Source organism: Phyllobates terribilis, unplaced genomic scaffold (assembly GCF_046119375.1).
Source record: "Phyllobates terribilis strain yellow unplaced genomic scaffold, ASM4611937v1 Scaffold_4__5_contigs__length_816908805, whole genome shotgun sequence".
NCBI lineage: Eukaryota > Metazoa > Chordata > Amphibia > Anura > Dendrobatidae > Phyllobates > Phyllobates terribilis.
The window spans coordinates 420747129-420762156 of record NW_027362764.1 but is presented as its reverse complement, the minus strand read 5'-3'; the positions used below and the strand labels follow the sequence as shown (position 1 = coordinate 420762156).

Below are 15028 nucleotides of genomic sequence, written 5' to 3'. Positions count from 1 at the left end.
ATCAGAAAATGATTAATATCACACACAAAAAACCCTGCAAGCATTTCTTAGAGATCTAAATGTTATAGAACTGGAATCTATAGCTGCATGCTGTATTTTTGGATGCCTCATGTGAGAAGAATGGAAAGTTAATTTGCATTCTTAAAGGAGTTTTCCTGTTCCAGAAAAACCCTCCCCTCTACCTGCACTATGTTATTTGTTTTGTAAAACTGTTCTTTACTCACCCTTACTTGGTCTATACTGAGTCTCCATAGCTGCTTCCAGTGTCTGTTATTGTTTGCAATGCTGATATATAGTAGACAGCGCTGCAGCCAATCAATGAGCTCTTAGCGACTCCTGTGACCAACTTGGGCAGAACCACTGAGCTTAGTTATAGGCTGCAGTTGGTGTCTATGTCTCTCTATGACTTAATTCATAGTTAATTATTTGCTTACTTTGAAATGTGGTCTGTTCCAGGACTGAAACTCACAACCACTGGCATGGCAGGCCGGAGCTGTAACAGTGAGCTGTAAGCTGCACTGCTAAAAATATGAGACTTTTAATGTCTATGGAGCTAAATAGTATTCTTCTTCCTTACAGGCATATTGTGCTGGTACATAGCGATACATCTCTATATATAAGTGCATTTCTATATATCTGAATATTATTGGTAAAAAAGTCAAACGATTTTTTTCATGCAAATTTATAAAAAATAATTAAAAGCAATTACAATAATCATTGTTTTTAATATGCTTTTTAAAAAATAAATATCACAAATCAGTAAAAAATAAGAACAACATGTACAATACAGTGAACACATTATTTATGGTGATCGGTAAATGGCGTCAATTAATGGTGTAATGTTTTTTTTTCTTCATTAAATCCATAAAAAGTTTACATTAATGTAACTGGCAAAATGGCACTTGAAGATATTACAGCTCGTATCGCCAGAATAACGTATATAAAAATAAAACAGATTTGGCTGTTACAACTATAAATAATTGAACAAAAAATATTGTCTGCTCATTTGAGCAAGAGCTTTATAAAGATGTCACTGTGCCTATGTATGTATTTTGTGTATGTACGTATCTTATTCATGCTTGTGTGCATGTATGTACTATATATATATGCATGTATAATTGGTAAATGTGCGTGTATTATGTATCACCAAGTGCACATATTATATTGTTTCTAATATGCTTGTAAATGTGTTTCCACGGGTGGGGCCTATGGGATGGTAAGGCCCAAACACAAATCTTCACTGTCAGTGTCCACCCCTGGTTTGTATGTTCTCCCTGGGTTTGCATGGGTTTCCTCCGGGTTCTCCAGTTTCCTCCAATCATTCTCCAAAGACATACTGATAGGGAAATTAGATTGTGAGCCCAAATGAGGACAGTGATAAAGTCTGTAATATGATGGCGCTATATAAGCAAAGCATAATAAATAAATAATACAGAGCCAGACTAAGGTATTATTTCAACACAGGTTATAACTAACATATAGTCATGATTTAGAACATAGTAAGAAGAGAATACCTCTCATCTAATTCAAAGTCTTCACCGTCAGGCATTTCTGCCTTGTTTTCAAAGCCGTCTGTGCCAGTGAGTATAATCCAGGTAGAGAAGTGTTTCCTTCCAGTTAACCTTCACCAGGGCTGCCCAGGTCGTGCAGGCTCGGCACTGTGAAAGCCTGTTTACAAACCTCCTGTGTGTCGCTGCTCTTGAATGAAGCAGTGTGTGAGCGTGCACGGATTGGCTGGTATAAATATGCCTGTGAACACACCCGGGTCTCATCAGCTGCCTGCTGGCATCTTATCCTCTGTTGTGACCAGGCTACACCCTTCCTATATTTTTATTGTGACATCTTCTGCTTGAAGACATACCACATTATTAATCCATTGTCAAAGCCTTAATTATTTGTTGACTTGGACTGTGTCACTTGCCAATAAAGCACAATATAAACTCAGATGGTAATGAGTATAAACAATTTATAGTCAAACAGGATTTCTGTGCATGTTTTCCGGTTCCCGAGCATTTCTCGTGCTCTGAGACAGTGAAAAAACTACCGTAGGTTGGCTTCATGAATCTCAACAGTATACTGTAGGGTAAAGCCTACAAAGTATCAATATAACTCTCTAGGAAAAGGAGAATAAGATTTTTGCATTTTGAACAAAACCCTTGTCAGCTTTTGTGATGTCACCCTGAACCTACGGCCATACATTGCTGTTAGATGAAGAAGAGCCACTGAGAAAGCAAAGGGTTAAGTGGCTTTTACATCTTAATAATTAAAATGGATGTCAGGTTAGTATAGGCTCCAGAGTCTTTCCCTTAGGCCACGGCCCAACTATCAGTATTGGGTCAGTATTTTTTCTCAGGAGTGGGATACAAAACCAGGCGAGGAACAATCAAAGAAAAGGTATAATAGAAACAAGTCACCAATTCTACATTTATCACCCACTCCTGGTTTTTGCTCCCACTCATGAGAAAAAATACTGACCGAATACTGATAGTGGGGCCATGGCCTTAGGCATCACTCCCACTTGCTTATAAAATTGGCAAATGCAATATGATAAAAAAAATCGCATTGCACTAGCACGAAGTTATTCAGTGAGGCAATGTGCATCTGCAAGATTTTCCTCAGCTGTAATCGGGCTGAGGAAAAAAAATCACAGCATGCTGCATATAGCTGCTGTAAGGCAGCACTAGTCATCATAATGGGGAATACTCGCTTTGCTGCGACAATCAATGCACACGTGCAATGTCTTTCCGTTTTTAAACAATGCTCAGCAGTTTATTACTTCATAAACCACAGTTCACACAGTCCATCTTAGTCCGCCACTGGCATGTTTACACACTTAACATCCGGGAGTCTCTCAAGTAGCAGACAGGCCCAAGTGGCCCAAGTAACAGCCTTCAGCAAGGTAATAAAATAGCAATGTCCATATTAATGTCCATATAACACAGGGTATTACCTTTGCCGGGTTTAGCTGTCTCAGTCCATTACTCTGCCACCACTGTGGCTTTGCAGCTTCCCAGGTAGGGGTCTCCAGCCGTCGTTCCCTCAAAGGCCACTGACATCCACACAAGATCCAGGCTCTGCCTTTCAGGACTCTTCCTCAAGCCTCTGCCTTCCAAGGCCACTAGCATCCACACAGGATCCAGTCTTTGCCTTTCAGGCTGCCAGGCTTCACTCGGCCTCACTAGGCCTCTCACAAATGGTGTCCCACACACACAGAGCACAGGCCTCACGCCTCACACCGAACACACCTGTCTCCCATCAAGCAGGGTTTATATATGCATCCCGTGCACACACACACACACATACTGACAGGACCTTGCTGATGTCACAGTCATGTGATCAGACAGACATTCTGTGCGTGCAGGACCTGTGCTATGTCACAGTCATGTGACCAGTCACCTGAGGGGAAAAAGTACATGGTCAGGTAAAACACATCCTGGACCATTACCGTAATGCCAGCAAGTCGCTGCATTACATATCCCCCCCCTCTGTTCAAACTTGTGGGGTTGAACACATAATATACACAACCACTATAACCCCCAGTTCACATAGAGACCATGTACTTTACAATTGTGCTACTCAGCTCCTGGAACATTAGTCAACGACATTAGCCCATTCCTTAGGGACCTACCATTTGTCACTGTCACTGACTTCGTCAGGTCACCTTTCCGGGTCGTAACCTTGTCAGAGCTCCCCCGCTCCCAGCGGTCAGTTGTAACCTTGTCAGGTCTCCCCCGCTCGCAGCGGTCAGACGTAACCTTGTCAGGTCTCACCCGCTCCCAGCGGTCAGTCGTAACCCTGTCAGGTCTCCCCCGCTCCCAGCGGTCAGTCATACAGTGGTGTGACTCGCATGCCCTGGTATCTAAGGTCCGGTTTGACTCCGTAATGTCCCGTCCTCTATTGGGTCGTTTGTATGGGCTGCTCAAACCTGAGTTACTGGAGGTCTCACTACCTCTAAACCCACGCCCACTACTCTCAGGACATCTTGAAAGGTCCCTAACTTCAGCTGTATCTGTTCTGTTATTTAGGGGGCCCTTTCTCTGTCGGGTCTCACTATTTCTAGACGGCTGCCACCTTCTGCCGCTCAGGAGATGTTGCCTTTCCATTTGTAGTCTGGCGAGATTCAACTGTTCTACCTCTCGCAGGTAGGTCACTCTGTACTTGATCAGCATGCGTATATATGCCAGGCTTTCTTCCGTTCCTACAGCGGAGAATGACACCATGCCGTCTTCATCTGGTATCCAGTCCAGACGATCACGTGGACTGCTTACTTTCACCACACCAGACTTCTTGACCATCATCTGCATGGCTCGACCCTTTCTCCCAACGAGCTTTCTCACTAAAACATGAGGCACCCGGATGACCTCTTCGCGCAGACTGTGAGCTTTTCTCCTAAGCTCCAGTTGTCTAACGGCTTGTTCCATCTTCAACCGGAGAAACCGCTTCGTGCGAATACATCGCCAGTGCATGTCACTTAGGATAGCCACCCTCTTCACTGTGACTTCGGTCGTGGACAGGACCACCAGCTGTTTAGCTTCTGAGGTCAAGTACACCTCACAGGCTCCCACGGCCTTCTTAAACTCCTCATGCATGGACTCACTGGTGCATTCTTCCCTCAAATCCTCGGGTATATCTACGAGGCACTTGTACCGAGACGTTTCGGTCTCACCAGTGGTTTCCAGACGATCAACCAGCTCAGGTTTCAGGGACAACTGACCTCCAGCTTCTTCACCCTGTATGCTTTCCCTGAGTTGACTCACAGCTACAACTTCACGAATTTCCGTCTTGACCACTTCCATCTCATATTAATCTGTGGTTAACACTCTCTTAGCTCTCCTCAGGTCGACCCTCTCTTGGTATAAGGGAGTGAGTGCAACGCGTTCGCCCTTTTCCTTCTCCATGAAGGCCTCGTTCACTGAGTGATACTTTGTCAGGCGACTTTTGAGCCCGGAAACTCCTTCCTCTAGCTCCGCCACTCGCCTCTCAGCGGCCCGTCTCTGAAGCTCTTCCTGCTTCAACTGCTATTCCAGCAGCAGAGCTCTCTCAGACCTCTCCGTCTCCAATGCGCCCACTCGGCTCTCAATAGCCAGTCTCTCACGCTTCTCTTGCGTCCACTGGGTTTGTAGCAACTCCTTGAGCTGCTTGATCTCGGCTCCGACATCCACCGAACCCTCCGAGCCCACATAACTCGAGGAGGTATCTGCTTCATACCTCCCATCACCAGCGGCCAACTCCTGGCCCTGGTCTGTGGCTTTTCCGATGGACTCCTCCATCCTCTCTCGCTCAGCTTCCATCTTGCTGACTGTTTCCTTAAGGTACGTCTCCGCATTCTGGAGAGTATCACAGGACATCTGTAGCTCCTTCACCTGAGCTTCCAGATCTAGGGTCTTTCCCCGGAGATCATCATTCTCCTCACGGGTGTCTTGCAGAGTGGTCTCAACCACTTGGCGCACTTGCTCTGCACCTACCTTATCCTCCTCTAGTTTTTTCTTCACTTTGAGGAGATCCTCATAATCTCTCTTACTCTGTAGCAGTTCCCTACTGCGTTCACCACACTCCTTCTTGGAGTCACACAGCTCCTGGTTGAGCTGTTTGCGCAGTCGTTCTAGGGTTTGTTCACGCCCAGCAACTTCATGCTGCAGCGCCTCTTTGAGGGCACACAGCTCTAACTGTACCAGGGAGAAGCGATCTTTCACCTCGCATAACTCATCTTCACACACAGCTCTGTCAATCTCTAATTGAAAAACCTCCTCCTTGATTTTGCGGCGGTCCTCCTTAATTCCGTAGAACATTTCCTTCCAATGGTTAATTTCAGCGTTGCTTCCCTCCACGTCTCGCTGCCAGTTCCTCATAACCTGGTATATTTTCCGCTGTTCAGATTCCAGGTTCAGCTGGTCTGAGGACACGTTCCCCAGGCTTTCCCTTAGTTGCTGCATGTCACTCTGATACTGCTGCCTGATAGGCTCCAGCTCTTGGTCATGACGGGCCGCCTCCTCTTTCAGGGCTGTCAGATCCTTCTGACTCGGTACCATACCGGAGGTTGTTACTGGCAACATCACCTCCTCTTCTACCTCTAATGGAGGATCCACCCTTAAAGCAAAGGCACACAGAACTACATTCTTTTTATTTTCATTTTCAGCCAAGTCTACAGGAGCAACCTTTTTGTGGCCCTTGCGCTGTCGACGACGAGAGGGGGACTCTCTCCCCTCGTCTATCCCCTCCTGACTGAACTCACTTTTTACTTTCATAGTGTCACAGTCAGCTACGGGGTCTGTGTCACTCCCCATGGTGTTGTGGACTAACAGGTCACCTCCCACTTTGACGTCACCCCCTTCTACTGGAGTTCCCCCGTTACCAACGGTCACATTGTCATTTTTAGAAGGTACCAACCCACAACCAGTAATAATTTCCAGTTTTCTGCACTCTACGTCGTTTTGAAAATCCGCCCCTTTTTTAGACTCCGCCCCCTTTTTAACAACCACACCGGCAGGGTAATTTTTAGAAAAAAAATCAGTAATAGTCTTAGGACTTACTTCACAACAGCTCTTACCACCTCCCCGGGCACTCTGGGACAACACTGGCGCCCCCGGAGAGTTCATAGAATGGTCCACTGCCGCCATTCCATATGGTGCCCACAGCTCCTGTGGTTCCTGCACCATGTCCAGTTTCATGTCCAGTAGACGCTTCTCATATATGCGGTCCGACTCATCAGACCCATTTGCTGCTCCGTTCACAGCCATCGCGGTGCACTGTTCACACCAGAACTTCACCGCTCTCCCCGGAAAATTTTCGTGGCCCCGCCGAACCACAGCAAAACGGGATGTGAGTGCGACGACAACCTTCGCAACCCCGCCGAGTTGCAGCCAGATGCTTTAAACTTCGTGAGCCCCGCCGAGCCACAGCAAACCAGGTTTGAGTGCGACGCCAATCTTCGCAACCCCGCCGAGTTGCAGCCAGATGCTTTACCACACTCGTCGACCTGTGTCGTTGCCACTAGCAACCGGACTGCAGCTGCCCGCACTCTCGAACCATATGTAAGGCAGCACTAGTCATCATAATGGGGAATACTTGCTTTGCTGCGACAATCAATGCACACGTGCAATGTCTTTCCGTTTTTAAACAATGCTCAGCAGTTTATTACTTCATAAACCACAGTTCACACAGTCCATCTTAGTCCGCCACCGGCATGTTTACACACTTAAGATCCGGGAGTCTCTCAAGTAGCAGACAGGCCCAAGTGGCCCAAGTAACAGCCTTCAGCAAGGTAATAAAATAGCAATGTCCATATAACACTGGGTATTACCTTTGCCGGGTTTAGCTGTCTCAGTCCATTACTCCGCCACCACTGTGGCTTTGCAGCTTCCCAGGTAGGGGTCTCCAGCCGTCGTTCCCTCAAAGGCCACTGACATCCACAGAAGAACCAGGCTCTGCCTTTCAGGATTCTTCCTCAAGCCTCTGCCTTCCAAGGCCACTAGCATCCACACAGGATCCAGTCTTTGCCTTTCAGGCTGCCAGGCTTCACTCGGCCTCACTAGGCCTCTCACAAATGGTGTCCCACACACACGGAGCACAGGCCTCACGCCTCACACCGAACACACCTGTCTCCCATCAAGCAGGGATTATATATGCATCCCGTGCACACACACACGCACACACACATACTGACAGGACCTTGCTGATGTCACAGTCATGTGATCAGACAGACATTCTGTGCGTGCAGGACCTGTGCTATGTCACAGTCATGTGACCAGTCACCTCTGGGGAAAAAGTACATGGTCAGGTAAAACACATCCTGGACCATTACCGTAATGCCAGCAAGTCGCTGCATTACACTGCGTATATCGGACGAGACTGCTGCAAGTCAATGGGTGGGAGAAAAAAATTGGATGGCACATACATCATGCGTATGCCGTCCGATTTTTATGCACACATCTCAAAGGAACCACGAAATTTCATCAGCAAATACAGAAAAATAACAGCCAGAACTCTCAGAATAGATAGATAGATAGATGTCCTATAGATATATAATTTCACAAGCCCCCTACATATAATAAACTTGCACTCTTTAGGGCCTTTCGTGTGGCACCAAAGATTGTTTATGCTTGTTTAACCTAATATATAAATAAATAAGCCAAATGACGTTGTGTTCCCCCTAAAATATAAAAAGAGAGAATTAAAGACAAGACATTTTCCCTTGTTCACCAATTTATTAGAAAACAAAAAGTTTTGACATACAGTACAGACCAAAAGTTTGGACACACCTTCTCATTTAAAGATTTTTCTGTATTTTCATGACTATGAAAATTGTACATTCACACACATTCATCAAAACTATGAATTAACACATGTGGAATTATATACTAAACAAAAAAAGTGTGAAACAACTGAAAATATGTCTTATATTCTAGGTTCTTCAAAGTAGCCACCTTTTGCTTTGATGACTGCTTTGCACACTCTTGGCATTCTCTTGATGAGCTTCAAGAGGTAGTCACCGGAAATGGTTTTCACTTCACAGGTGTGCCCTGTCAGGTTTAATAAGTGAGATTTCTTGTCTTATAAATGGGGTTGGGACCATCAGTTGTGTTGTGCAGAAGTCTGGTGGATACACAGCTGATAGTCCTACTGAATAGACTGTTAGAATTTGTATTATGGCAAGAAAAAAGCAGCTAAGTAAAGAAAAATGAGTGGCCATCATTACTTTAAGAAATGAAGGTCAGTCAGTCCGAAAAATTGGGAAAACTTTGAAAGTGTCCCCAAGTGCAGTTGCAAAAACCATCAAGCGCTACAAAGAAACTGGCTCACATGAGGACCGCCCCAGGAAAGGAAGACCAAGAGTCACCTCTGCTTCTGAGGATAAGTTTATCCGACTCACCAGCCTCAGAAATCGCAGGTTAACAGCAGCTCAGATTAGAGACCAGGTCAATGCCACACAGAGTTCTAGCAGCAGACACATTTCTTCAACAACTGTTAAGAGGAGACTTTGTGCAGCAGGCCTTCATGGTAAAATAGCTGCTAGGAAACCACTGCTAAGGACAGGCAACAAGCAGAAGAGACTTGTTTGGGCTAAAGAACACAAGGAATGGACATTAGACCAGTGGAAATCTGTGCTTTGGTCTGATGAGTCCAAATTTGAGATCTTTGGTTCCAACCACCGTGTCTTTGTGCGACGCAGAAAAGGTGAACGAATGGACTCTACATGCCTGGTTCCCACCATGAAGCATGGAGGAGGAGGTGTGATGGTGTGGGGGTGCTTTGCTGGTGACACTGTTGGGGATTTATTCAAAATTGAAGGTATACACTGTGTTCCAAATTATTATGCAAAAAGTGTTTATGAGTGATAAGGTAAGAATTTTTTTGTTTGGCAGTTAAACTCATTGATGGTGATGTGTGTCAGGGCTCTTTATATCACTGTAAGCAATTGCAGACACCTGTGCTAGATAGTTTGGCAGGTGTGTCCAATGAAAGGCAAGACTACTTAAGAAGGCTGTCCCACATTATTAAGCAGCCTACATTTTCTGCCAAAATGGGAAAGAAAAAGGATGTGTCGGCTGCTGAGAAAGCAACAAATTGTGGAGTGTTTAGGTCAAGGCATGACTACAATCAACATTTCCAAGATACTTCATCGTGATCATCGCACAATCAAGAAGTATGTAGCTGATTCACAGTACACACGTGTGCGTGCTGATAAGGGAAAATTGAGGACTCTTTCCTACAGGCAATTATGTCAGGTTAAAAGAGCAGCGGCAAAAAAGTCTTGTCATAGCAGCAGACAAGTTTTTGAAGCTGCTGGTGCCTCCAACGTCCCCCGAACAACAAGATGCAGGGTCCTTCAGAGGTTTGCAGCTGTGCGTAAGCCATCCTGTCGACCTCCTCTATCCACTGCACACAAGCAGAAACTGCTCCAGTGGGCCAAACAATACATGAAGACTGACTTCAAAACTGTTTTGTTCACCAATGAGTGCCGTGCAACGCTTGATGGTCCAGATGGATGGAGTGGAGGATGGCTGGTTGATGGACACCCCATGCAAACACGGCTACGGCGCCAACAAGGAGGAGGTGGAATAATGTTTTGGGCTGGAATCATGGGGAGAGAGATTGTCGGCCCCTTTAGGATCCCTGAAGGGGTAAAGATGAACTCCATAATGTATGTTGAGTTTCTCAAACAGCACTTCCTGCCATGGTTCAAGAAGAAGAACCGTGCATTCCGCAGCAAGATCATTTTCATGCATGATAATGCACCGTCTCATGCTGCACATAACACATCTGCATCTCTGGCTGCTATGGGCATAAAAGGGGACAAACTTATGGTGTGGCACCCATGCTCCCCTGACCTCAACCTAATTGAGAACCTCTGGAGCATCATCAAAAGGAGTGTCTATGATGGCGGGAGGCAGTTCACATCTAAGCAACAGCTCTGGGAGGGTATTCTGTCCTTATGCAAAACAATTGAAGCAGAAACCATCCAAAACCTGACAAATTCAATGGACGAGAGAGTTCAGAAGCTCCTTTCGAACAAGGGGTCCTATGTGCAAATGTAACATCACCTAGAATAAAGTTTTGAGTTGAAAACTGTTTGATTTCAGTTTCTAATAACCTGCTAATGCTTATAATTTAAAAAATGACCATTCTTTTGTTCTTTATCAAAATGAAAAGGTTGAAAACTCTGCTGTGCATAATAATTTGGAACATGCATTTTGAGTGCAGTTTGAGTGTTTTATTTTTTAAAAAATATACTGTTATCATAGGCAGTTTGTACAAAAACCTTTCAGTTGTACTCTAATAGTTATTTGACTGGAAAATTAAAATGACTGCAATTCATATAGGTAATTTGGGAAAATCTGAGAAAATATTATTTGCATAATAATTTGGAACACAGCGTACTGAACCAGCATGGCTACCACAGTATCTTGCAGCGGCATGCTATTCCATCCGGTTTGCGTTTAGTTGAACCATCATTTATTTTTCAACAGGACAATGACCCCAAACACACCTCCAGGCTGTGTAAGGGCTATTTGACCAAGAAGGAGAGTGATGGGGTGCTACGCCAGATGACCTGGCCTCCAGTCACCAGACCTGAACCCAATCGAGATGGTTTGGGGTGAGCTGGACCGCAGAGTGAAGGCAAAAGGGCCAACAAGTGCTAAGCATCTCTGGGAACTCCTTCAAGATTGTTGGAAGACCATTTCCCGTGACTACCTCTTGAAGCTCATCAAGAGAATGCAAGGGTGTGCAAAGCAGTCATCAAAGCAAAAGGTGGCTACTTTGAAGAACCTAGAATATAAGACATATTTTCAGTTGTTTCACACTTTTTTGTTAAGTATATAATTCCACATGTGTTAATTCATAGTTTTGATGCCTTCAGTGTGAATGTACAATTTTCAAAGTCATGAAAATACAGAAAAATCTTTAAATGAGAAGGTGTGTCCAAACTTTTGGCCTGTACTGTAGGTCCGACGTAGTCCTTGGTGTTCCCATGACGATCCCCGAATCCGACGTCCAAAGGCTATGGAGCCTTGTTCAGAGAACAAAGCTCCATGGGCTGTAGCAGAAGCCTTTCCGGGCCCTGCTTTGCTCCACGAGATGCGGCGGCTCTGAACAGCGGTGACGTCAGTATCGCTCATCAGTCACCGAGTCTCATAGAGGGCAGCAGTACTCTGCGACTCTGATGAGCGGTATAGTTACTGACGTCACCACTGTTCAGAGTCGCCAGGTCTCGCAGTGCGCAGCACTCGGAGTGGCTGCTGCTATAGCCTATGGAGCTTTGATCTCTGAATGAGGTTCCATAGCCTTTGGATGTTGGATTCAGGTATTGTCGTGAGAACGTCAATGACTACGTCGGACCTGTGTGTGAACTTTTTGTTTTCTAATAAATTGGATAACGATGGACTACGGCGTTTTCTGTGGACTACGGTGGAGTCCCTGGACTACGACTGACCTGCATGGCTATTTTTTCTTTAATTGGGGAACCAGGGAGTGTTTTTTCAGATAAAGTATTTTTTTTGGTGTGTTTTTTTTCATTACTGGGTTAGTAATAGGGGTGTCTGATAAACAACTCTCCATTACTAACACCAGGGCTTGATGCTAGCTGTGATTTTTGACAAATCACAGCTGACATCAACCCCCAACTACCATTACCCCGATTGCCATTGCACCAGGGCAATCGGAAAGAGCTGGGCAAAGCGCCAGAATTGGCGCATCCAATGTGATGCTCCACTTCTGGGGCGGCTACGGTTTGGTATTTTTAGGCTTGGAAGGGCCCAATAACCATGGACCTTCCCAGCCTGATAATATCAGCGGTCAGTTGTCTGCTTTACTTTTGCTGGTTATCAAAAATAGGGGGGACCCCACGTTGTTTTTTTAATTAATTTATTTATCAGCTTAAACAAAGCTAGACACCCTTTAGAGCCACACGAAAGGCACTAAAGGGTGCAAGTTTATTACATGCAGGGGGCTTCTGACATTATATATCTACAGGATATCAATCTAATCTACCCATTATATATCTAATATCTTTCTATCATCTACCTATTTATATCAGTATAACTACAGCTGTTCTGTGAACGCCTCAGAGGTTTGTTTGAGAACATTAGGGATTAAACAGTATAATGAAAACTAAGGGACACACCAGGAAGGTCAGGGATACATTTGTGAAGTAGATGCAGGGTTAGGTTTTAAAAAAAATAGCACAAGCTCTGAACTTCTCATAGAGCACTGTTCAATCCATTATTCAAAAATGGAAAAAGTCTGCATAACTGCAAACCTACCAAGACATGGCCATCCACTTGAACTGACATCTCAGTCAAGAAGAGCACTAATTAGAGATGTAGCCAAAAGGCTCATGGTCACTCTGGAGGAGCTGCAGAGATCCACAGCTCAGGTGGGAGAATCTGTCCACAGGGCAACTATTAATCACATGCTCCACAAATCAGTGGAGTGGGAAGAAGAAAGCCATTTTTGAAAGCAAGTCATAAGAAGTCCCGTTTACAGTTTGCAAAGAGCCATTTAGGGGACACAGCTATATGGAAGAAGGTGCTCTGATCAGATGAGACCAAATTAGAACCTTTTGGGCTAAATACAAAATGCAATGTCTGGTGGAAAACTAACATTGCACATCACAATGAAAACACCATCCTCACCATCAAACAAGGTGGTGGCAGAATCATGCTGTGGGGATGCTTTTCTTCAGCAGGGACAGGGAAGCCTGTCAGAGGTGATGGGAAGATGGATGACGCTAAATTCTAGGCAATCCTGGAGGAAAATCTGTTAGAGGCTGCAAAATACTTGAGACTAGGGCGTAGGTTCACCTTCCAGCAGGACAATGACACTAAACATACTGCCAAAGCTACAATGGAATGGTTTAGATCAAAGCATATCCATGCGTTTAAATGAACCAGTCACATTTAAATCCCATTGAGAATCTGTGGCAAGAACTGAAAATTGCTGTTCACAGACGCTAATCATCCAATCTCACTAAGCTAGAGCTAGTTTGCAAAGAAGAATGGGCAAAAATGTCACACTTTAGATGTGCAGAGACATATCCCAAAAGACTTGCAGTAGTAATTGCAAAGAAAGGTGGTCCTACAAAGTATTGACTAAGGGAGAACTGAATACAAATGTACATCACAAATTCCAGATTTATATTTTTAAAGTATTTAGAAAGCCATGTATCATTTCCTTTACACTTCACAAATACTTGCTATGTTGTGTTGGTATATCACATAAAATCCTCTCTAAAATACATTTATGCTTGTGGGTGTAACATGAAAAAATGTGGAAAAGTTTACATGGTACTGTATATAATACATTGGAATATTTCTGTATCATGCCCGTCAGCAGGGTCTAATAGACTACCATACACTGTGGAACTTGCCATAGTAATCCACTGGCACCCCAATCGATGTTACAGGGGGTGATGTGGTGACAGAAGGTGCCACTCCTCTGCTAACAATTTAGTTGCTAAGGCAAATGACCATGGGATTTGAGGAATAATATATCAGAATTATCTCCAATCTAGGTCATTAGGGCTTGCTCACACGAGCATATAACACGGCCGAGTGTTATCTGATGGTTTATCGGATAGCACTTTGCCCAATATTATACTATGGGGCAGTGCAGATCTGCCATTTTTTCTTCATGCCGATTCGGAAATCGGAATCGCACAAAAATATCGCAGCATGCTGTGAGTGCATTCGATAATCGGACCACACACACTGATACAAGTCTATGGGTGCGTGTGAAAAATCGGACTGCACTCAGATGTCATCCGAGTGCAGTCCGATTTACGTGGACACAGACAATGGAGAAAGTGGAGAAATTCCGTTCTCCATCTTCTCCGCACCTGTGCTGCGATTCTTTCATGTGAGAGAATTGGACCACACTAACATGACACTCGGCTCAAACACTGATGTCATTAACATAATTGGCCCGATTCTCTTACATGAGAGAATCTACGGCCGTGTGAGCGAACCCTTAAAGTAAGGTGTGAGAAGTATATTACAGTTGGTTCCTGCAAGTTATGGTGCAGGCAAAGCTCCTATACCTTCACTATCACCATACTGTCATATCACCACATATCTCAAATATTATTACAGGAAGCATTTAGGTATATATGGAATACAATGCAACATGGCACAATTTTTTTCTATATTATCTGACAGTAAATCTTATGCTCTTATCTGTAATCAAAGGTATACAGAAATACAGTAAGGGTTCTGTTACCTGTATACGTGTTACGTGTATGAGATGAGCCTCTATGGTCCATTTAGATGAGGCAGCCGCTAATGACTGCCGATCGCCTACATACGGTATAAGCTGATCGGTGGTGATTTAACGGTCTGTTTAGACGAGTCGATCACACTTCAATGTGTAAAGGATGATCGTTACTAGGCATAGAACATCATGCTATCAGCATCACGTCACCGATATACACAGGAGGATGTGCTACTGCTGAGAATAATGATTTTTAAGCCTGTTTACAAATAATCTCACCTGAAGAACGTGTGTCTTTCTTGTTTATGAGGTGATTGTCGGT

At 44.5% G+C, this 15028-nt stretch overlaps 1 protein-coding gene across 3 annotated transcripts in view; it reads right to left on the bottom strand.

The window, feature by feature from the left end:
• Positions 1-15028, bottom strand: part of RETREG1 (reticulophagy regulator 1) — a 129072-nt gene that overhangs the window by 53170 nt on the left and 60874 nt on the right. Inside the window, exon 1 of one of the 3 annotated variants that reach the window (XM_073678626.1) lies at positions 1515-1787. The exons of the other annotated variants lie outside the window; for them this stretch is intronic. Within the exon in view, the coding sequence (XP_073534727.1) occupies positions 1515-1549 (35 nt within the window). The 5' untranslated portion in view covers positions 1550-1787. Of the gene's footprint in view, positions 1-1514; positions 1788-15028 lie in introns of those variants that run through there. 3 annotated transcript variants of the gene reach the window in all.